The sequence below is a fragment of the Callospermophilus lateralis genome, chromosome 18, assembly GCF_048772815.1.
Source record: "Callospermophilus lateralis isolate mCalLat2 chromosome 18, mCalLat2.hap1, whole genome shotgun sequence".
Taxonomy (NCBI): Eukaryota; Metazoa; Chordata; class Mammalia; order Rodentia; family Sciuridae; genus Callospermophilus; species Callospermophilus lateralis.
In genome coordinates, this window is record NC_135322.1 from 41834231 (window position 1) to 41857651 (window position 23421).

General features: G+C 36.4%; 1 protein-coding gene and 1 non-coding gene across 7 annotated transcripts in view; both read right to left on the bottom strand.

Moving 5' to 3' along the window:
• The window catches only part of Cnot1 (CCR4-NOT transcription complex subunit 1), an 80026-nt gene that overhangs the window by 31553 nt on the left and 25052 nt on the right, over positions 1 to 23421 (bottom strand). For 3 of the 6 annotated variants that reach the window (XM_076838732.2, XM_076838734.2, XM_076838738.2), the window contains 15 exons: positions 23112 to 23315; positions 21775 to 21943; positions 18613 to 18739; positions 18375 to 18485; positions 16457 to 16627; positions 15742 to 15869; positions 12731 to 12971; positions 9730 to 9849; positions 8889 to 9011; positions 8449 to 8600; positions 7659 to 7809; positions 5414 to 5615; positions 3466 to 3612; positions 1803 to 1927; positions 1262 to 1548 (listed from right to left, as the gene is read on the bottom strand). In XM_076838732.2, coding sequence (XP_076694847.1) covers positions 1262 to 1548; positions 1803 to 1927; positions 3466 to 3612; positions 5414 to 5615; positions 7659 to 7809; positions 8449 to 8600; positions 8889 to 9011; positions 9730 to 9849; positions 12731 to 12971; positions 15742 to 15869; positions 16457 to 16627; positions 18375 to 18485; positions 18613 to 18739; positions 21775 to 21943; positions 23112 to 23315 — 2458 coding nt within the window. The remainder of the gene's footprint in view (positions 1 to 1261; positions 1549 to 1802; positions 1928 to 3465; positions 3613 to 5413; positions 5616 to 7658; positions 7810 to 8448; positions 8601 to 8888; positions 9012 to 9729; positions 9850 to 12730; positions 12972 to 15741; positions 15870 to 16456; positions 16628 to 18374; positions 18486 to 18612; positions 18740 to 21774; positions 21944 to 23111; positions 23316 to 23421) is intronic. The other 3 variants (XM_076838737.2, XM_076838735.2, XM_076838736.2) reach the window with 3 other exon arrangements.
• On the bottom strand, positions 6864 to 6996 carry LOC143384602 (small nucleolar RNA SNORA50). The gene has a single exon (XR_013089394.1). It is a non-coding gene; the product is annotated as a small nucleolar RNA SNORA50 (small nucleolar RNA).

The window sequence follows — 23421 nt, forward strand, 5'->3', positions numbered from 1 at the left end:
GAAGGCCAGCAATCATAAGCTTTTAAGCCTTGACACCCATTAGGGTAAAGAGATCTCTTTTCTGTCTCTTACCCTCATCTTTATCTCTGGAACCATAGAAAATATTGTGGGGCTTCATTCAAGGCTCAAGTCATTGGGAACTTTAATTGACATCTAAATATCATCTCTTCCCTACACATGCCTTGTCCAGTCACCCACCAATCACCAACATGGACCTCTGGATTGCCCTGATGCTACATACCATTAACTCTCCATGCCCGGCCAGGCAGAGGACAAGGAATTTGAGCCACTCCCCTCAAAGTAGCCCTCTATCAGCAGAATGCAGCCAGACCATGCCCAAATACCCTAAAAGAATTTAGGGATTCAAGTCCTTAAGGCACAAATGTTAAGTAGCGAGTCAGTCTGAATGGGTGAGCAAGATAAAAAACAATGAAAGGCTACTATAAACCAGAGGGAGCCTTATCTGCTAGATAAGCACCTAGAAGACAAGGATTGAAATGTTAAGATCTCCCCAAGGCATAATTATATCCCCTTCAGAAAAACTAGTATTTCAGGATCATGTCACTCCCTATCAGGTAGCCAGGACCCAACCTTATTAAAACCCCTAATCACCCTGGCAACTAAACCATCAACACCCTGACCAAAAAAAAAAAAAAAACAAAACACTTGCTGAATGTTTTTCAAAGGATAGTAAAATGACTGAAGGGGCAAAAAATTGAGGCAAAAAACAGGGGAACTCAATTTCCTTAAAATCTCCAACTATGTGAGCACCACACCATGTTCCCTCAGAGGCTATCTATGCAGTTCCTATGCTGTAGTCAAAGTAAAAAGATAAGCCATGACAATGACACACTCCTGTAATGGGGGGGGGGGGTAGTAAGGCAGAAGGATCAGAAATTTACAGCCAGCTGTAGCAAGACCCTAAGCAACAGAGTAAGACCCTGTCTCTAAATAAAAAGTTTTAAAAGCACTAGAAATGTGGCTCAGTAGATAAGCACCCCTAGGTTTAATCCCCAGTACCACCACCCCCGCAAAGGTGAACCTGAATGGGACTCTAGAAGTTTCTGTGGGACTCCCAGTTAAATCTGAGGGCATGCCTCCTCCTGCTATGTGAGAAGACCCAATCTCTCCTTTGAGAGTGCTCCCTCCCTTACTATCCCTTCAATAAACTCATACAAGTTTGAAGACAGCTTGGGCAAAACAGTGATATATATCCAAAAGAGAAAGAGAAAGTGGCTTAACAGAAAAACTATCCACTCACCTATTTTTAAATCTATCTAGTGCAGCTATCCCAAAATAATACATTTTAGATCCAAAAGGCTTGCGTAAGGCTTCAAGAACATATCGCAGGGCCAGACCCAGAGCCATGTAAGTGACCAGTCCTTTTTCAATTATGCCACCAAACAGGCAGGCTGTTATATGTAACTCTTTATCAGGATACTGGGGGAAAAACCGATATTCTTCAAACAAGTTCCTTAGCATACAGTTAAATACTTCTCGTTCCCTTTTTATAGTAGAGTCTTTAAATCTTTGTAGCATTTCTAATACCTATAAAAGCAAAACAAAAACAACATATACATAAACTATTAGTAACAGCATTCCTCAAATATTCTTATAACAGCAAACTTGTAAAGCAGAAAGAACATTTATCAATAAACAGAGGTTGAGACATACATTAAGGTTTCAAAAGATACACAGATACATCACAAAACACTTTAAGCTGGATTTCTAAAAAACCTGAAAGGGTCACTTCTTCAAGATTTGTCTCTACAATTCATAATTAGGTCCTTTTAAATACTCACCTCGTCAACTGACATGGTTGGATGTGGTGGGTGATTATATATTCGCTGGAAATAGCTGTTTGCTTCATCATCTATCTCTTTACTAAAGTGCTGATTTGCCTCGGGCCACACCTGAGACAAGTCCGCTGTGAGAAACAAAAAAGCATTTAAGTAATTTTTCAACTCCCCATAAAATACAAATAGCCAGAGAGACTAACACAGTTCTAACTTTATTGGGGGCAGGGGGATGAGAGGTGGGGTGGGTGAAAGAAAATGCACAAAGAATTATATGGTCAAGTTTAAATATTAAGGTGTTTTAGGTACACAGAAAAGACTTTCAATTAATTATCTTGCATAGTACTACTTCAATAACGTTCTTCAGGACATGAAAAGTTCACTAGGCTCAAACTCCTAACACTTACCCTTAATATAATCCACTTGAGGTTAGTAATTCTTACTACTTCATAATAAAAATCTTCTAGCATATTAGAATAAGCAATCCGAGTACATAACACCCTGCTATTAACACACAGCATGCTACAAAACATAACATTCAGACAAGCCTTTCACACTAACATTTGCAAGTCAGCTGATATTTTAATCTTTATTATCACAAATATTTATTGCCAATGAAAAGAAAGATAAGGGTCAATTAAACTTATGGGTTTATAAAGATAACTTCTGACTTGTATTATAACTAAGGAGGTGAAACTGACAACTGGCTGTAAATTATACCATACACATTTTATAGCAGTGTTTATGAAAAATAAAGTATATATATATTATAAATCTATAATCTTAAAATAAGTTAAATATTATAATGTACTTTAATAAGTTAAATATTGTTATGTATTTTATTTTTGGTCAAGCAACATAAAGTTGATAAATACACCTTTCCATCTCATCATTTTCCTACCAATTATTGATAACTGCAATGAATTCAACTGTTTTCCAATTCTTACTCTTTGACTTCATATATAGTCGTTACGAGATTTATTAACATGTAATTTTGAGACCTGGCACTTCTTGATTGATAAATGAAAATTACTGCTCCTTATATTAGAAAAGTTAGCTGGGAACAGTTACAGAGACCTATAAAACTCAGCTATTAAGAAAGATAGGAAGGAGATCATGAGTTTGAGGGCTTTGCTTTATAAACTTGGCAAACTGAAACAAACAGGACATTGTTCTGGCTGTCAAAAATCAATACTAGAAAATTTTTAGGTTAAAGAACTTTGCTCTTGGGCTGGGGCTGGGGCTCAATGGTAGAACACTTGCCAAGCATGTGAGAAGCACTGTGTTTGATTCTCAGCACCACATATGAACAATTAAATAAATAAAGGTCTATCGATTAATAAAAATATTTTTTAAAAAAAGAAAGAACTTTTTTTAACACCATACCTCCTCTTTAGAATAACTCCCTGAAGATGGAACTTCTTACCTTTGCTCTGGCAATCCAAAACAAAGGTAGAGTGATATCTCAAATTTTTACTTCAATAATTCATATTTGTGAATTTATTCTCATTGTTCTAGGATGCACACCAATATATGGCTCTACTAACAATACATTACATAAGTCAATGTTTTTGTTTATACAACACTAGGGACAACAAAGCAGACACACAATAAAATTTCTAATGTACCTCAATCACACTTCACAATCACAGACAACACTACCACTTACAAGGTTTCATCTTACTCTGCTGGAATGTAGGCTGGTTCAGTCCAGAGGTGCCCAGTTTTCTCTGCACAAAAGGGTCATTATTCACTGCAGGGAGTCCAAGAGCCCCGGTTCCTATACCAGTCAGGCTGCCTGTGCCAAGACCACCTACTAGAGAGAATGAAGGCAGCCAGAATTTCTATCATTACTCGGGTTCTTGAATCTATTCACAACTTAGATGTAGCTTCTCATTTTTTAAAAGTCAGATTGTTGATTCTCTATAGACATCTAAATTTTATTGAAAATCTAACTAAGCTAGGCATGGTGGTGCACACCTGTAATCCCAGCAACTCCAACTCCGGAGGCTGAGGAAGGAGGATGTGAGTTCAATACCAACTTCAGCAATTTAGCAAGGCCCTAAGCAAGATGAGACACCCTTTTCAAAATAAAACAACAACAAAAAAAAAAAGAGCAAAGGATCAGCATCCTTAGGGTTCAATCCCCAGCAACCACCCCCTACCCAAAAAAAAAAAAAAAAAAAACTTTAAGAGGGGACAAAAATAGACAATGATTAAAATTTTCAGCATTTTATTAATTCATTTTTATTTCTGACTATGCAAATTTAAAACTATTCAAGGTACTCAAAATAAAAGCAGCTGGCACAGGTGTGGTAAATAACAACTGTAATTCCAGTTACTCCGCTAGCTGAGGATGACAACTGAGCAACCCTATTTTAAAACAAAAAATAAAACGGTTGGGTATAAGTATAGTTCAATGGGAGCACTTGCCTAGAATGTGTGAGCCTCTGAGCCACTAATATAGAAATAGTAGTAGTAATAATAATACCATAATTATATTCAATCTCATAATACAAATTGTGTTATATACTATATTTAGCTTTTTATAGGTGTCCTGCAACAAGGACAATAGGATAAAATAGGAGGAAGTAAGTGAACCATCAGATCTAGAACCATATGGCAGCACTATTAACAATGTTACAAGATAATAAATATATCTTCCTTAACTTTTAGAATCATATCTTACAGCCTGAACATTGTAGCTCAAGAGAAGTAGGTACAAGCCAAAAAAAAATAGCCTTTACTTCAATGTAAAGCTTTACTTCAATGTAAAGTTACAAAGTGAATATCTGAAAAAGTTCTAAGTAGGGCTGAGGTTATGGCTCAGTGGTAAATTGCTCCCCTAGCACATGGGAAACACTGGGTTTGACCCTCAGCACCATCAATTTAAATGTCTTGGGGCTGGGGATGTGGCTCAAGCGGTAGCACGCTCGCCTGACATGCGTGCGGCCCGGGTTTGATCCTCAGCACCACATACAAAGGTGTTGTGTCCGTCGATAACTAAAAAATAAATATTAAAATTCTCTCTCAAAAAAATAAATAAATAAATAAATAAATGTATTGTGTCCATCTACAACTTGAAAAAATATTTTTAAAAAAATTTCTATGGTTTTTATTATCATTTGAAGGCAAAGACTTGAATCTTATACATAAACACAAAAATTTCCACCATAATTACACCAATTGGAGAGATACATAAAGCTAGGAGTTCTAAAATCTGTGATATGGATGAGGGATATGATTTAGGGGCAAAACTCATATTGATTAGCATATGGGAGGGCCTGGGTCCAATCGTCAGCATCAAAAAATAACAAACAAAATCTAAAAACAATGTGATCAACACATTATACATACTGGTGTTTGGTAACACAGAATCCTTACTGAATAGCTCAATTAACTTCATAAGTATAAATAACCTAATTCTTCATTCCAGGTAGATTGAATTGAATGTAATAATAAATAGTATGCTTTTCTCTTCCCAGTTTGGGACACTGAAGCAGCTTTAACAATTTCAATTAAGTAGATCATTCCAGTCACTCCAAAACACCTTAACCATATACAAAGGCACAATGAAATTTATAAATAATCTGTGCACGTGCCCAACTCCCCCTTACCTGGAAGCTGTGATGAAAGTCCTCCAATACCACTGAACGCTGTTGTTTGATTTGGGGTTGAAAGAGGTGGAAATGCTTTTGCTGGTGACTGAGGGGTACTGAATGCAGAACCCAAATTTGGAGGAAAGCCCTGCATACTCTGGGTGTGAGGGGCAGCTGAACCACCTATACTAAGAGATGCCATTCCAGCAAGAGGGTCAATCTAAGGAAAAATATCATAAAAGTGTATTAAAGTGTATTTCAAGGAAAGGCAGACATGACATGGGTAAAGCAATTGTTAACAATAGCTCTTTATATTCCACCACCAATCCCCAATTGGGGATTGAATCCAGAGACTCTATCAATAAACATCCCTAGCCCTTTTTTGTTGTTTTTGTTTTTTGAGACAGGATCTTGCTAAGTTCCAGAGGCTGGCCTCAATCCTGTGATACTCCTCAGCCTCCCTCACTCATTGAGATTATATGCATACACCACCCTTGTTCAAATGAGTCATTTTAAACTATGTATAAAGAATAGGTTTAAAGAGTTAGTCCCTACCCAAATATACCAAAGCCACAGAACAAGGCTATCATACTTTCAAGGATGACAACAGGGCTGGGATTGTAGCTCAGTGGTAGAGCCCATGTCTAGCATGTGTGAGGCACTGGGTTAAATTCTCAGCACCATATATACATAAATGAATAAAATAAACATCAACAACTAAAAAAAATATATATATATATTAAGTCATTTGAAAATGTTTGGAATTTGATACCATATATTAAGCGAAATAGACCAAACTTAGAAGGTCAAAAACAAAAATTAAAAAAAGAAAAATAATAACAACAAAAAAGATAAATTAACCCATTGCTATACTACGAATTATTTAGTAATGACTTGGTGGACTTATTATCATTGTAAATTCCAGTAAGCTACTTTAAAACAATCTATCAAGCAAATTATTTGACTTTCAATACACTAAAACCATTAGAAATTAGCAATAAATCTTCCAGCCAAAACATGAAGTCAAAATCTTAAGAATCTTCAGTTGGGATAATATCAAATTATATCGTTATATCATATGTATGAATATGTAAAAACAAATCCTACCCTTATTTACAAACATAATGCACATATTGAAAAAACATGGGGGGAAAAGAATTTTAGGATTGGTGAAGTTTAGCTCTAACTTTAATACCAAACTAACAAAAAAACAAGGTATACTATCCAACCAAAATATTTTTTAAAGATAATTAAAACCAAAACTTGAATTCTTCCTAGCTTATGACACTCCTTTGTACCTTTATTACTATGAACAATGAAATAAATTCCTCTATAAAGTAACAACTGAAGAATTATAAGTAACTTTTTCTTTCCTTAAACCCCAATCTGCCATTCAATGCCACCGGAAACAAACAGAATAAGAAGCTCCCAAAAGGAACAGGGTAATTGATGACAGAGAACTGAACTTAAATGTACCTTGTTTTTAAAGGAGCAGTTCAATTGAGAGCTGAAGAGCCCTAGTTATCACAAGTTGCTAGGCTCTAGCATTTTACTTGGCCCATGACACCCAAGAAGACACATCAGGTTCACAGGCAGTGCTTACTTCAAGAATATAAGCAGTTCTCATTTTTAAAAAGAAATCCTTTTCATTTAACTATTTAAGTGGCTTTGTCTCTTTCCTGTCAGAATCATGTTCTGTTGATGATAAAAATCTATTTTCAACTACCATACTTACTCATGGATCTTCTTTAAAATATACACAGATACTATTAATATGTGCAGATAATTTACATAATGTCCAAAATGAAAGATTGGGTGCCACGACGGCATATGCCTATAATCTCAGTGACTCAGGAGGCTGAGGCAAGAGGGATCACAAGTTGGGGAATATCCTAAGTAATTTAGTGAAGACCAAATTAAGCAAATCAACAAGAATATCACAAAAAGGGTGGGGGTTCCGGGGGTTTAGCCCAATGCAAATTCCCACTTTCAAAACAAACAATTTTTTTAAAATAAAATGTAGTAACTTTTTGTGGTGAAAGTAGTACTAGGAATCAAACCCAAGGGTGCTTACTCTACCACAGTGCTACATTCCCAGGCCTGAAACATGACTACGTCTAACTACGCTGCCCAGGCTGGCCTCAAACTTGTAATCCCCCTGCCTCAACATTACCTTACCCAGCAATAAACTATTAAGGAAGCTATAGAAACTTATTTTATTCTATGCCTACTAACAAATGCAGACACATTAGCATTAGTTTACCTGAACAGGAGAAATGGCATCTAAGCTGCTAGCACTAGGAGGGCGTCCTTTTGGCATAACTCCAGGTGGCGGCTGTCGGGCCTTATTCATAACATTACTGCAATTGGCTACCATGGTGAGGATGGTCTCTGATAATTCCTGAGAAACACTCCTAAGAAGAGAAGAACAATGAAAAACATACCTGTTACTTTCTAAAACAACACCTCAATAAACCAACCTGGTTTTTAAATCAAAATGTGGGACTATGGGTAGAGGTCTTGCCGAGCATTTGAGACTCAAGACCAAAGTTAAATAATCCCTAGCAGGGTTTGGAGAGGTGTGCATTCTTTGAGCACATGGCTAAATTTCTATTATACTCCCACCTCTTTGTATGTCATTCATTACTAGAATTTTCTGAACACTGGCATATCTTTATTTTGTCAAAAATACATCCAAACTAAGATATGGCAAAGCAAACAGACAAGCAATTTTAATACTAGCATATCAAAGGCAACACATGTATAAGAAAAAGACACCACAAAGTTATTGGTATTTTCAAAAAATGGTGCAGGGACAACTGAATATCCCATGTGCAAAAAAATGAATGTGGATCCCTATCTCATACTACGTTCAAAAAATTAACACAATTGATCTAATGTATACTGCAAACAGTAAACTAACTTGGATTTAAAAATCACTGAATTATTTTTAAATGCAGTCATTTTATTCAATCTCCCCTACCCCAAATCAACCCTATCAATATAATCCAATTCAAGTATAAAACATCCATTTTCTAGAACATTCTCCTTACCCCGCACAAGCCTGTAGACAAGCCAACATTGTTGCCAGAGTTTCAGGAGGAAGTTGAGCACTTTTGGGCTGGTCTTTCTCTGGGGCAAGTCCACCCAAAATAGAAGGGCACCGTCTTTTTAAAAAAGTCATGCATGCTTGAATAAAAGGCTCCTAAAAACAGAAATGTTTCTCAGTTTATTTAAAATTGATCTTATTTCTTTCACATTAACAATAATTAAGAAATATGACTAAAATCTAGAATAAATGACATTTTAGTTGCCATCTTATAAAGCTGATTCTTGGAGTCAGACAAGTAGCTCACTAGTAGAGCACTCACTTGCCTAGCCAGGACATGGGTTCAATTCCTACCACCGCTTAAAAAACAAAAAGAAAACTTGTTTCTTAAGCATTTTAATCACCAAATTTCAAAGAAGAAATAAATGCATAAAACTTGCTTACCCCATGTTCCCGAATTTTATCTGTGAGCCACTTGTCAAGTTTGAGGTATTCACGACGTGAAGCTAGTGCAGCAAGGTCAATAACAAAGGCAAATGGAGTACCATTTAGCAGCATAGACAAGGCCTAAAGAAAAAAGAATAATAGAAATGCCAAGTCAAGCAATATTCCTGTAGCCTACTTTCTATTTTCTGCTTTTTTGCACACAAGTCTAAATAAAACATAATGCTAATATTTCCCTGGTCACCGTGCAAGGCAGTGAGACAAGGGAGTTCACAATTTAATAAATTCAGTGGTAACAGTCTTAACTTAAAATAAGATATCTGAAAGGTCAACATGACTCTACCTTCAAAATAAATTTTACCCTGTGTTTTTACAAATAATTAAACCCAGAACAAAGTAAGACTCAAAGCTTGAATAATAATCTTTAATCATTTTTAAAATCTAAATGCAGGTTTAGACTAACATAAACATAACAAAATCCCCTTTACTAATGTACCAAATGAGTAATGATATTTAGTCAGACTATTTCTTAGATATTATTGACTCTAATAAATTAGCTAAGAGTACAAACAAATAGTTTCTCCAAAATTACACTTCATGGATTACTTATGAAAGAACCTTAATTACCACTTGCTAACAGCCTTGCAATATGCAGAGGACAAATAAAAAAATAAGTGAACACATTTACTAAAACATTTACTCTTTCCTATTCCTTTGAATATAAAGGCAAAATTCTATATCAACTCATTCTATCCAAGACCTAGTTACATATAAATTATTCCTTAAGAATCTATAGCTTTTTAAATCATTAATGAATAAATCAATTTCATTCTGAAATCACCTTCAAGTCCTGGGCCACATCAAGTATTCGAGACAATTTGGCCTGGTCATACTGCTCCCCTCTCATGTACCATTCTGCCATTGCATGCATAATGAGTTGGCGAATTGAGGGAGACTGTCCCTAAGAAAGAAAGAAGAAAAGTAAATAGATAAATTGCTATCCATTTTGATAGGTGGTATAAATTTTCTTGTTATCCTTAGGTAAAACTCAGATGTATCAGTACAAACACTAAGTTCAGGCCATACAATTTATATTAACATTGTTTAGGGGAAAGCAAAGTTATTTTCCCCTAAATGGCTCTGAAACCGAGTTCATAATCATTCAACAAAATTACATGTGTCTATAAGTCTGCTTATCCATTTTCTTTTTTTTTTTTTTTTTTTTTAAACTTTAAAAGCATAAATTTATTTCCTCAGAAAGGTAGAACATGCTCAGTCTTTAAGATGTATGAAAAATAATTTTTCAGATGTCAAGAATGAGCTCTTTGAAATTAAACATGTGAACCTTCAAATAGAAATTTCAAGACAATGGTGGAAAAATAAATAATCAATGACATTTCTCAGACAAAATGGAAATGAAAATAAAATTCTTGAACTTTCCCAAAAGTTCCATGGCATATTCTGTAGAATGTTTCCTTCAGCCTTTATATTCAACTGTTTCTTCCTTGATTTCCTCTTTAATAAACACTATAAAAGCTAAAACTTCTGTTCTCCCAGGTTGATAGGATCAAGATGTAATATGGAATGAACATGTGGGTGCACCAAAATTATTAATTCCTTAAAATTAAGCTATAAAGTGGGCATGGTGGCACATGTCTATAATCCCAGCAACTTGGGAAGCTAAGACAGAAGGATGTCAAGTTTGAAGCCAGCCTCTGCAACTTAGCAAGACCCTGTCTCAAAGAAAAAAAAAAAAGCTGGAGATGAGTAAAACTAAACTGAACCCCTAAGTTCACTCCCCACTACTCCCATATAAAATTAAGGAAAGCTACAAATCACCAGTCTGTAAATAAAAATAAGAATAGTTTATAAGGAAATTACCTTTCATGTTGAATCATACAGTGCTGTATCAGTATTTTGGGAAGTGATAATATACACTTGCTAACGGCCTTGCTAATTTGATGAGGCTGGCCTCAAACTTGCTATCCTAAGTCACTGCTATCCCAAATCACTGGGATTATAGGGTACACCACCATAACCAACTCAAGCATGTTCATTTCGTAGTAATCATTCAATTTCTTTCGTTCCTTTTTGATACAGAGGCACTTGACCACTGAGCCACATCCCCATCCCTACTTTGTATTTTTATTTAGAGACAAGGTCTCACTGAGTTCCTCAGTGCCTCACTTTTGCTGAGGATGGTTTTGAACTCGCAATTCTCCTCACTCAACCTCTTGAGCCACAGTGATTACAGGCATGTGTCCCCATGGCCAGTCAATTTCTTTTTGAACCCACAAATAGGCTTGCTTTCATAACTGACCTAAAAGATCACTAGTAGCGTGCTTGCCAAACATGTGCAAGACCTTGACTTCTATCCCTGAAAGAGCCAAAATGAAAAAACAACCTAAAGATTAGCAGCTAAGTCAGGTATGGTGGGGCAAACCTATAATCCCAGCAGCTTGGTAGGCTGAGTCAGGAGGATTGGGAGTTCAAGGCCAACCTTGGCAACTTGGTGAGGCCCTAATCATCTCAGTGAGACCTTTTCTCTAAATAAAATATACAAAAGACTGAGGATGTGGCTCTGTGGTTAAGCACCCTGGGTTCAATCCCTAATACCAAATTTAAAAAAAAAAAAAAAAAAAAAAAGACTAGCAGTTGAAGATGGAAACAAAACAGTTCGTCCTCATTTGAAATGTTCTCATAGAAGCCACAACAAGGCACTTACAATTACTATATCCAAATCATAATATTCTATTAATAGATCCAGGGTAGCAAATCTTCCAACTAGAACAAACACTGAACCAGGACTGAAGAGAGACAGCTCCTTTCAGCCTGCCCTTTTCATCTCAGAACTATGAAAAAATCAGGAAAAGTTCTGTAAATGCTTGGTTTTAAGGTTGGCTAAACATTTTGTAAATTAAGTCTCCCATATGAATTAAGTCTCTGGAGATGGAGGAGTAACTAGCATGAAACAGCTAATATTTTTCATTTATTTTAAAGAGCTTTCTTTATAAATTTAATTTTTAATATGCTTCTATGTAATATAAACTAATATAAGAATAATTTTAAGCCACTAAGAGGAAGAGTTAAAGCATAGGGAGAAAGTGACTGTATTTTCTTAAAAATTTCTATATTTTTCACATTAAAAATGTTATTAAGAAGAAACAATAGATATAGCCAGGCATGGATAGCATATATGTAAGCCTAGCTAGTAGGGAGGCTGAGGCAAGGGAAGCACAAGTTCAAGGTCAGCCTGGGCAATCAAGTAGAAAATTAAAGAAAAAAAAATTTTTTTAAAGGGCTAGGTGCTGGATGTAGTAGCACATTCCTATAATCCCAGCAGCTTGGGAAGCTGAGGCAGAAGAATCTCAGGTTCTAAGTCAGTCTCAGCAACTTAATGAGGCTGTAAGTAACTTAATGAGACCCTGTTTTAAAATAATAAAAAGGGATAGAGATGTGGCTTCAGTACCCTCAGGATCAATTCCTGGTATCTAATCCCCTTCAAGGGAGGGCGGCAGGGGATGCACTAGGGACACAGTTCAGTGGCCCTGAGTTTGATCTGCAGTGCCAAAAAAGAAATAAAAGGATATTGGTGCTCCAGCAAAAGAGTGCTTTAATATTCGATTTTTTTAAAAATTTATCTTTATTTCTCTGCTTTTTGGAATATTTTAAGGCCAGCATGATCCTAAAAGATACAACACATTTTAGGGCATTATGATTTCATCAGAATCTTATACTAACTTAAAAATTAATAATGAATTTGTCTACTGAAAATCCCTCAAGATTTCAAAGAATGTCAATTATTTAGATGAAGAAATGATGAGCAAACTGTCATGTCTTACCTGCCCATGCCACGCATAGTGCAGAATAATGGCAGAGTTAGGATGGTTTCCAAGGAAAATTGGCATCAGAGTGGAGATGAGTTCATGGCGCAAGGTATGCCAGGAAGTGTTGATTTGTAGTAAGGCCAATACCAGCATGTCTGGACAGTGTTTGATAGGGAAGCTGAAGAGCTGTTTGACTTGCTCATACTGCCCAACCTCTGCAAGCCTCAATAGAGATTCAATCAAATCCAAGCTCTTCCTAACAAAAATGAAAGAAAGATACTTTTTCAAAGAAAATATAAAGCCTACAATACTCATTTTCTTCTTTTCTTTTTCTGGTGCTGAGGATCAAACCCAGGGCCCCACATATGTTATTTAAGCTTGACAATAGAACCTCATCCCAGTCCCATATATACTTGAAAATAAGTGATACCAGCCACCAAAAGAAAAGCAAACTACTGGCATGCTTTAACATTTGAGAATTACTTAAAATATTTCTGTTTATCTCAAAAATATGTGCTTTTTGGGGATGCGGATATAGCTCAGTGGTAGAGTACCTGCCTAGGCTGCAGGAAGCCCTGGATTAAATTCCCAGCACCAACCAAGAAAAGTAAAAGCCATAATCATTAAAAGGCAATAACTGATGAAGAACAGGATGAATCCACTTCATGTTTGCATAACCACAGATCCTCCAAGCCTAAGAGAAATTTTTACGATTAGGATGAAGTAAAAGAAACAAATTAGCCAGGCACAGTGGCACATGCCTGAAATCTCAATTACTTGGGAGGCTGAGGCAAGAGGATCTCAAGTTTAAAGCCAGCCTAAGCAACTTAGTGAGATCCTGTCTCAAAATAAAAAAGGCTGAGGATGTGTCTCAGGGGTTAAGTGTCTCTGTGTTCAATCCCTGGTACAAACAAACAAATCACAAGAAAAATTCCACAAAAAATTTAGACTTATCACTCTGGTAATGCAAAATTTTAAGAAAGTGTGAACTTCTGGTGTGATGCCAAGTTTGAAGCCCATAATGCCCACCATGAATGTTTCCTGGCCCAAAGTTCAATCTGGTTGGTTTATTATTATTATATTGTTTTGGGCTTTTTTTTTTTGGGGGGGGGGAGGGGGCAGTAATGGGGATATAGCCCAGGAGTGTTTTACCATCCCCACTGAGTCACATACCTAACCCTTTTAGTTTTTTCTTTAGAGACAGGGTCTCATGAAATTACTGAAGCTGGCCTGAGTTATATCCTAGCTCTTTTCATCTTTTCATTAGGGACAATCAGGGTCTTACTAACTTACTAAGGCTGGGCTTAAACTTAGAATCCTCATGTCTCAACATCCCAAGTTACTAGGATTACAGGTATGTGCCACTGTACCTGGCCTGGTTGACTTAAATCAAGTCTGAAGATCTAAATTTACCCTTAGAGTACATGATGGATATGTGGATAAAGAAACAAACTGAACACCATGAGGAAACACAGGACAGGACAGGATAGGAGAGGGGAGAGGCAAGGCAGGGAAAGAGAAACAGGCTTGTGAAATTAAAGACACTATATCACCTTTGTATGGATTCTCACAGAAACTGTAAAAGACATTTTTGAGCCAATGAGGGAAACCTAAATCTAATAGCTATATTAAGGAATTATTACTTGTTCAATTGTGATCATGCCTTTTAAGTCTTACAAAAATTGAAGAGGTCTATCTGTTAAAATGAAGAAACACTACTACACACATTAAGAGTAACAGGAAAAAGAACAACCAGCTTATAAATCCAATGTTATAGCTTATACTTGGGAGAAGAATAAACAACTGTAAGGGTCAATTTATCAAAACCAGGGTTGTAAACAATATTCAAAAGGGAAATCCCACCCACAGACTATTTAAAAAATAATATTTTGGCCACAACCATGTTATTCCTTGTACTACCAGAGTTAAGTGGCTACTACAGAGATCAATGTGGCACGTAAAGTTGAAGATGTAAGATGTTGACTATTGAGACTTTAGAGTAAAACCAGCTCGGTGCAGCGGCACACGCCTGTAATCCCAGGAGCTCAAGAGGCTGAGGCAGGAGGATCCTGAATTCAAAGCCACCCTCAGCAACTTAGCACAGCCCTAAGAAACTCAGCGTGACCCTGTCTGTAAATGAAATACAAGAAAGCACCTAAGGGTTCAATCCCTGGTAAGGCAGGGGATAGGGGGCGATAACCTACCTAGATCCCCCAAAAAACTTTACATAATCTCTACTTTACTTGTAAAACCTGCTAAACTGCAAACATCATGTAAATAACTTTATTACTATATTGCTCAGAAGTCTATCCTTATGCAGTACAGAAACAATGTTTGCTTTCCAAATATTTTCAATCATCAGTTTATTGAATGACAGATATAGAACCCATAGATACAGGAAGCTGGTTACAGTTACAAATCATCTGAAGAAACAGTGAAGCAGGTGCCTCTGGAATAACCCAGGTCATGTCCCCTCCCTGAAGCCATGAATGATTTCAACAATGTGGAAGTACTTTCACCATCCTTATCTGATTCCCCGAGGAATTTCTGGACAAAGAGAACCACGAGGAACCTAATTCAGAGTTTGTTTCAGAGTCAGATTCCCTCAGAAATTTAGAACTAGAACTTAGAAAACTAGATAATTGGGCTGGAAGTAGAAGGCTGTATAAATTGGCCATCTTGAGCAACTTACAAAAGAAAGCAAGCAAGCAAATCTACACAGAAGAATAAGCTTCTAACACCAAGGGAGAATCACAAATCTCCTTCTAGTATTTGATAGTTCTAAATTTCTGATGCTTTAGAAAATGTCTAATGGCAGACCTTATAAAAATAGAGATGTAACTAGTATAAAGGAGAACTAAAGAATTTTATTCACTGACACCCTCTACAAAGACTTAAGTAGGCTCCTAAAAATACTGTTTTAATTTAATTCTATTATTAACTACATACTTGCTTACTGTTAAGATTATATTTAAAAAAAAAATCACAAGTGACCCTTTAAAGATGAGGGAGCCGAGAATATTTACCATGTGGCAATTTCACGATTGTCATCCTCTGGTGGTGCTTTCAAAATATCAGTGGCAACAGTATGACAAGGATAGTCAGCAAAACAGAAAATCTCTGGATTTATCAGGGAATGCTGAATGAAGGATAGCTGAAACAAAAATAAAGAGACTCCTAACTACCAAACATAATTGTGAATGCTATAAAAATTTAAAATATTTTCCTTAAGCTAACCTCAGGGTTATTAGACATTTCCAATTAAAAATCTTAATTAATTTGCCCTCAAAAAAAGGGCAATAGGGCTGGGGCTCAGTGGCAGAGTGCTTGCCTGGCATGTGTAAGGCATTGGGTTCAATCCTCAGCACCACATAAAAATAATTAAATAAAATGAAGGCATGCTGTTCATCTGTAACTACAATAATAATAATAATATAATAACAACAACAACAACAATAATAATAATAATAATAATGGGTCATTTTTTTAAAACAGGCATTTCAGAAAGACCAAAGGTACAAAATGAGATGATCTTGAAGACCAACATTACTAAACTACTCAGAAAGTAGCTTGATTTCAAAACCTCAAAGGATTATAATAAACTATACTATTTCTTCAATATTTATGATGATGCCTGCTTTTCTAAGCTATGCAAAACAAATACTCCTTTATCAATGGGTAGAAGATACAATAGCAATAATTTTTTTCTTCTTCTTCTACAGTTAAATACCGTTCACTTACCTGGCCTTCCGCATGTTTCCAAGGTCTATATATGAAATCAACTGGGAATACTTCCATACCCAAACCCCTTTGAATGCCATAAACCACATTATGAAGTCCTTTACTGTCACGAATTTGAAATCCAGGATGGTCCAGTTCATAAGTTACTTCCTTGAAGTTCAAACTCGGGTTCTAATAAATAAAAAAGCATTCCAAAGTTTAATGTATGCAAACTTTCATGAAATGAAGGGTCAAGTAAAATCTGAAATTTAAGTAAGTTATTGAATTTGGCTGGGGTGTAGCTCAGTGATACAGCATGTTCTTAGCATGTTAGAGGCCCTGGTTTTGATACCCACTATAGCACACACAGACAGGCCGACAGATATACACACACAAGAAAAAATATTGTAGGATTGAAAAGATTTGAAAGACCTCCACAAGCTCTTAGAAAGTTTCAAAACAGAATGCATCACACAAAGGTTCTCATTAATACAGAGTAATATTTATGGTGCATTATCATCTTACAATTAAATATATAAAGGAAAAAAGAAGCAGCAATGCACACCTTTACTCCCAGTGACTCTGGAGACTAAGGCAGGAGTATTTCAAGTTCAATGTCAGCCTCAACAACTTAGCAAGACCCTAAGCAGTTTAGCAAGATGGTGTCTCCAAACAAAACACAACAAAACAAAACAAACAAACAAACAAAAAAACACCCAACAGGTGTGGGGGGTGCTGGGCGTGGTGTCTCATGCCTATAATCTCAGCAGTTCAAGAGGCTGAGGCAGAAGGATCACAAGTTCAAAGCCAGCCTCAGCAACCTGGCAAGGCCCTAAGCAACTCAGGGCTGCCATATTAGTGCTTGTTTGACTGTAACATCAATCAATCAGCAAGAATGATATATACCTACTCCCTCTCATCCAATTAAAAGTTGGAACAGATTATTACATGTGATTAGAATTATTATAGCAATGAGAAATATTAATAGATACTTGAAGAAGTGGTTAACATAGGGGTTGGAGTGTATATATTATATTCAGAATTCTATAATGGATCATGTGTTGAATAATGCTACAGGCATAAATACCAGGGAAAAAGTAATCTAGTTTAAAGCTTATGGTAAAATTAAAAGTCTATACTGTTATTCAGTGTCAATTAGAGATTGTGTGCCATTGCACCCGGCTAAAAAAAATATTTGTATAAAAAGTAAAAACGGGCTGGGGCTGTAGCTCAGTGGTAGAGCAACTGCCTTGCACGGGTGAGGCACTGGATTCAATCCTCAGCACCACTTAAAAATAAAGATATTGTGTCCAACTACAACTAAAATAAATAAATAAATATGTGTGTGTATATATATATATATATACACACACACACACACACACACACATATATTTCTTTTTAAGTAAAAACAAAAAAAAAAGACAAAAGTATTTTAAAAGAAAAGGGGCTATGGATATAGTTCAGTGGTAGAGCATTTGCCTACCATGAATAAAGCTCTGGGTTCAATGCCCAGTACCATTAAAAAGTTTAAGACAGAGTCTAAGATGTTAAGACTGGCCTAAAACTGACTATCTTCCTGTTTTGGTCTCCCAAATCGTTCAGATTACAGGTGTGTACCAACATAGCTTGCATCATTATTTAAAAAAAAAAAAAAAAAAAAAGAATTTTTTTTTTTAGTTGTAGATAGACACGCACCTTTTATTTATTTATTTATTTTTTATGTGGTGCTAAGGATTAAACCCAGTGCCTCAAACATGCTAGGCAAGCACTCTCTCTGAGCTACAACCCCAGCCTGCATCATTATTTTTTGAAGCTATAAAGTAAGAGAATTACAGCACACTGCTGCTCTTATTCAATTGGAATTTGTAAAAACTTAACTTTTTTTTAATAAAACATATAATATTAATAAATCAAAAAACTGATTACATGTACCTACCAGTTCTTTAAGAACATCAATCAAGACTTCCACATTCCATGTGTGTGCCTGAGCTCCATCACTTTTATCTTTCCCATCACTCCAGATCCCACTGCCAGGTGCAGAGATACTCTGTAGAAATAAAACTTGCATTAAACAAATCCAACTATCCAACTATCTATCACACTATAATTTAATCAACAAAATAAAGAGAACAGGACATTAACCCACTTAAATAAAGTAGCTAAACTCAACAAACCTGTAATGGAATACCATCTGTTAATCCTGAATGAGTTCGAGCCATCATTCCTAAAACCCTTGCAACCTGGGCAGCTGTGACCTCCCGAACACCAAACTGCATGATTATATTGCGACATTCTTCAATACTGAAACAGAAATATAAATTTAAAATGCTACCAACCTCAAAAACCAAAATATTAAGAAATACAGTTAATAAATGAGTCCTTGGACTGGGATGTGGTTCAGTGGCAGAGAACCTGCCTAGCATGCACCAGGCCCTGGATTCAATCCCCATTACCCACCCCCCCACACACACACAAATTTAAACACTTGGGTGAGGATCACCAGTTTTATAATATAGGCAGATTAATGAATCCATTTCTTATTACCTTTATATATTCAGAAACATAATAATCTCCCACTTAAATGAGAAAATGGCAGAAATGTAAAGAAGTAGAAGAAAATAGACAAGAGTAATGGTTTTTCTCAAAGAAATTAACGCATCTTCTAATTTCAGTATAAATCAAGTCATTTCTACACTGAAGGTGAATTTGATTATTGACATGTAAAAAGCCTTGCAAATACATCCTAGATCTCTGCATCTTGAAAGTTAATTAGAAAAAATTAAAGTGAGTACATATGCCTAAAACTTATAAATTCATTTTTTCAAATATAAGTGGGAGTGGGTTTATATAACAGCTTTTGAAACATTAACAGTTATACTTAAAAGTGCTAGGTGTGGTGGCACATGCCTGTAATCCCATTGACTTGGGAGGATGAGGCAGGACTACAAATTTGACTCCAGCCTCAGCAACGCAACAAGAATCTGTCTCAAAAACAAAAAATTAAAAAGGGCTGGGATGTAGCTCAGGGGTAAAGCATCCCTGGGTTAAATCTCCAGTATAAAAATAAAAATAACTTCCTCTCAGAAAAAACATTAACAGTCCACTATATCAAAGATCTAAGTGATACTAATGCTACTAATAATGTATTAAAAATTTCCTTTGGTGTCCTGACAGGTAAGGAAAACAGAAAAGTAAAGGATAGAACTAGGCACAGTGGCTCACAGGTGTAATCCCAGCCACTGAGGAAGGAGGTTTGCAAAGTTGGAGGACAGCCTAGGCAACTGATCAAGACCCTGTCTCAAAATAAGAAAATAAAAAGTGCTGAGGATATAGCAGAGATAGAGTGTCCCTGGGCTGAATCATTATTATAGGAAAAAATAAAAGTACAAAGCAGGAGGAAAAGCCAGGTGAGATAGCATATACCTATAATTGGAGCTACTTGTGAAGGAAGAAGGATGAGGATCAAGAGGTCAAGGCCACTCTAGGCAACTTAGCAAGACGCCGCCTCAAAATAAATCAAATTAAAATGGGCCAGGAGTCACATTGACAGTCAAGTGTTAGAGTAGATGGTTGGTCCCTGGGTTCAATCCCCAGTACTGCCAGAGGAGGTAGTGGCACTGTTATGAAAGAAGGCTGACAAGAAATGAAGACATGATGAGAAAACTGAGGAATGGGAGGAGAAAATTAGGCACTAAGAGCAAAGTTCCCTAACATTGGCCTAACATTCTCTTACTCTCCAAAAGTTAAAATATGCTTACTCTGATAACTAGGCTGAGAACCTTGGATTCAGGAGCCAGGCACGGTGGCACATGCCTGTTATCATAGCAACTGCACAGGCTGAGACAGGAGAATTGCAAGCCTAAGTACAGCAACTTAATGAATTGACTCTGTCTCAAAATAAAAAATACAAAGGATTGGGGATGTAGCTCAGTAACAAAGCACCCCTGGATTAAGTCCCCAGTTACCCACCTGTCCCCCCCCAACAACAACAACAACAAAAAGCCGGGTATGGTGGCACATGCCTGTAATCCCAGTGGCTTGGGAGGCTATGACAGGATGATCGCAAGTTCAAAGCCAGCAATGGCGAGGCGCTGAGCAACTTGGTGAGACCCTGTCTCTAAATAAAATACAAAATAGGGCTAGGGATGTGGCTCAGTGGTTGAGTACTCTGGAGTTCAATCCCTGATACCAAAAAAAATAAGCCCAAACAAATAAACGAATAAGCCTCCAATTCCTAAATTTGAGAAACTGGTAGGGATAGCCCTGAGAATGTTTATAGGTAGATCCAATACTAATATGTTGAAGATCAAAGTTTTCAAGCAAAGAGCTGGGCATAGTATCACACACCTGTGATACTAGCTAAAAGGCTAAGGCAGAAGGTTATTCATAAGTTCAAGGTTATTCTTGGCAACATAGGGAGACCCTGTCTCAAAATAAAATTTAAAAACTGGCTGTAGATGTAGCTCAGTGGAAACACACTTGCCTGGCATGTAAATGACTCAGAGTTCAATCTGCAGTATAGAGAGGAGAGAGAAAAAAAGGGCTTGAAATATCACTAACTCGGTAACAGAGTGCTTGACTAGCACACACTATGTATGTCCTCGGTTTAATCCCTAATACTGTCAAAAAAACAAAAAAGCAAAAATTTTGAGAGATAACATTAAAGAATCTAAGGTGAATGAACAAAGAAAATGTGGTATATATACACAATGGAATATTACTCAGCCATAAAGAGAAATAGATTATGGCATTTGCCAGAAATGGACAGAACTAGAGAGTACCATGCTAAGTGAAATCAGACAATCCCAAAAAACCAAAGCTAAATGGCTCTGATATGGGGATGCTAACTCACAATGAGGGAAGGGAAGGGAAGAACACAAGTACTTTGGATTACACAAGGGGGAACGAAGAGAAGGGAAGAGAAATGGGATTAGGAAGGATAATAGAATAAATCAAACATTACTGTCCTATGTTCACATATGAATACACAACCAATGTAATTTCACATCACGTACAACCAGAAGAGGAAGTTGTACTCCATGTTTGTATAGTAAGTCAAAATACATTCTACTGTCATGTATAACTAAAAAGAACAAAGAAACAAACAACAACAACAAAAAAAAAATCTAAGGACTTTGGGAAAGAGATATAGCCCACTTGGAAAAGCACTTGCCCGGCATGTATGAGGCCCGGGGTTCAATCCCCAGCACCACAAATTGAATCAAAAATCAATCAAAATATTTTTTTAAAAAAGAGAATCTAAGGAATTTGCATTAAAAAATAACATTGTGCTTGGTACAAGAATAATCAAAAGTCTGACTTGTATTGCTACCAACCTTGCACAAAAGCCATAGCCTACTTCTTGCATGAAATCAGCCAAAGAACTCTCCATCATGGTTTTAGCAACCCCTCCGGAATCAGGCAGGATCCTGTCCATTAGAATGTCCCGTTTTTCAGGGTATAAAAGTGGTGCAAGCACCACAGGACAGCGTTCTTGAGGAAAATCTGAGGGAAGAAAAAGCATACAATTGCCATACTGATGAAATACCATCAATTCTCTTTTACTCTCTCAAAGCCTTCTTCTAAACCCAAATATTCCACAAAGTTCATATTCAAAATAAAGTTTAATTTTTTCAACCTGCTAACCCAAATTATGATTTCACACCATCCAGAATTTAAATTGTTTTATATCACAAAAACTGCCCATATGCAGGCTTTTAGTTTTTGTTGTTTCCAGCATGTACTAACTACTTCACAACCTGTATATTAAGTTTTACAATTGGATGATCAATCCCCCACAAGGCAGACACTAGAAACAATTAGTATATCAATTTGTTTATTTCATCAACAAATAGAAAGCATCCCCTCACTGAAAAAGTTAATGGAATTTATATACACTATATAAACATTACAAGTAAACAAAAACTATAGAGATTAATAATGTCAGTGCTCCATCACAGATTTGTTTTTAAATAGTTTTCTCTCTAAAGTGAGGTTAACAGAATGAGGAATAAACTTGGAATGACAATGCCAATAATAATAATAATGGTATATGAAAAGGAAGTAACATAGGTATATCAAAAATCACCACCACCAGGCACAGGGGCACACACCTGTAATCCCAGCAACTCAGGTAGCTGAAGCAGGAGGATCACAAGTCTGAGGTCAGCCTCAGCAAGTTAGTGAAACCCTAAGCAACTATGAGACCCTGTCTCAAAAAAAAAAAAAAAAAAAAAAAAGAAAAGAAAAAAAAGAAAGAAAAAAGAAAAGGGGTGGAGGGGCTAGGGATATAGCTTGGTGGTAAAACAGCCATGAATTTAATCCTCCCCAGAAAAGGGGGAGAATTTTAAACTTTTTAAACTAAAACAACCTGTCTCAATAATATAGTCTCCCTAAAGGGGAAAAAATGATTACAGGTAAATATGCCAAGTTTCATCTGTGATCGGTACTTATGTAACAAGATTATTGGCGGTAATGTTTATTTTATACTTTTCCTTTAATGAAGTTCTAAGGCTTCCATATTTTAATTTAGAAAATAATCTCTTCCTCTTTCAAAACCTATAAACATGCAACAAAGTGAATCATTGCCTTCACTCATTCTACCATGATTTTTTTCACACATTCATGATCATCCAAGGAAATCATCTACTATAGTTTACAAAGATCCCCTTACCTCTGCGCAGTGTCTTGAGAAAAGCGTCTATCTGTTCCTGTCCAACTCCAAAGGCTCCCTTCTGCCCAAAGAGGAGATGGGAGAGGAGGAGGTGTAGGACCTCTATTGCTATATCTTGGAAGCCACCTTCTTGATTTCCACTGACGTCTGCGTCAATGTAGGAACGCAGAAGATCTGGAAGCTTCTGTTTGATAAACTGGGCAGCTAAAAGTCAGACAAACAAAATACCACAGGTTATTTCTGCACCACAATGGGGGGGAAAAAACCACATAAAATCTAAATATACTTCTCTTTCACCAACTTCTTATTT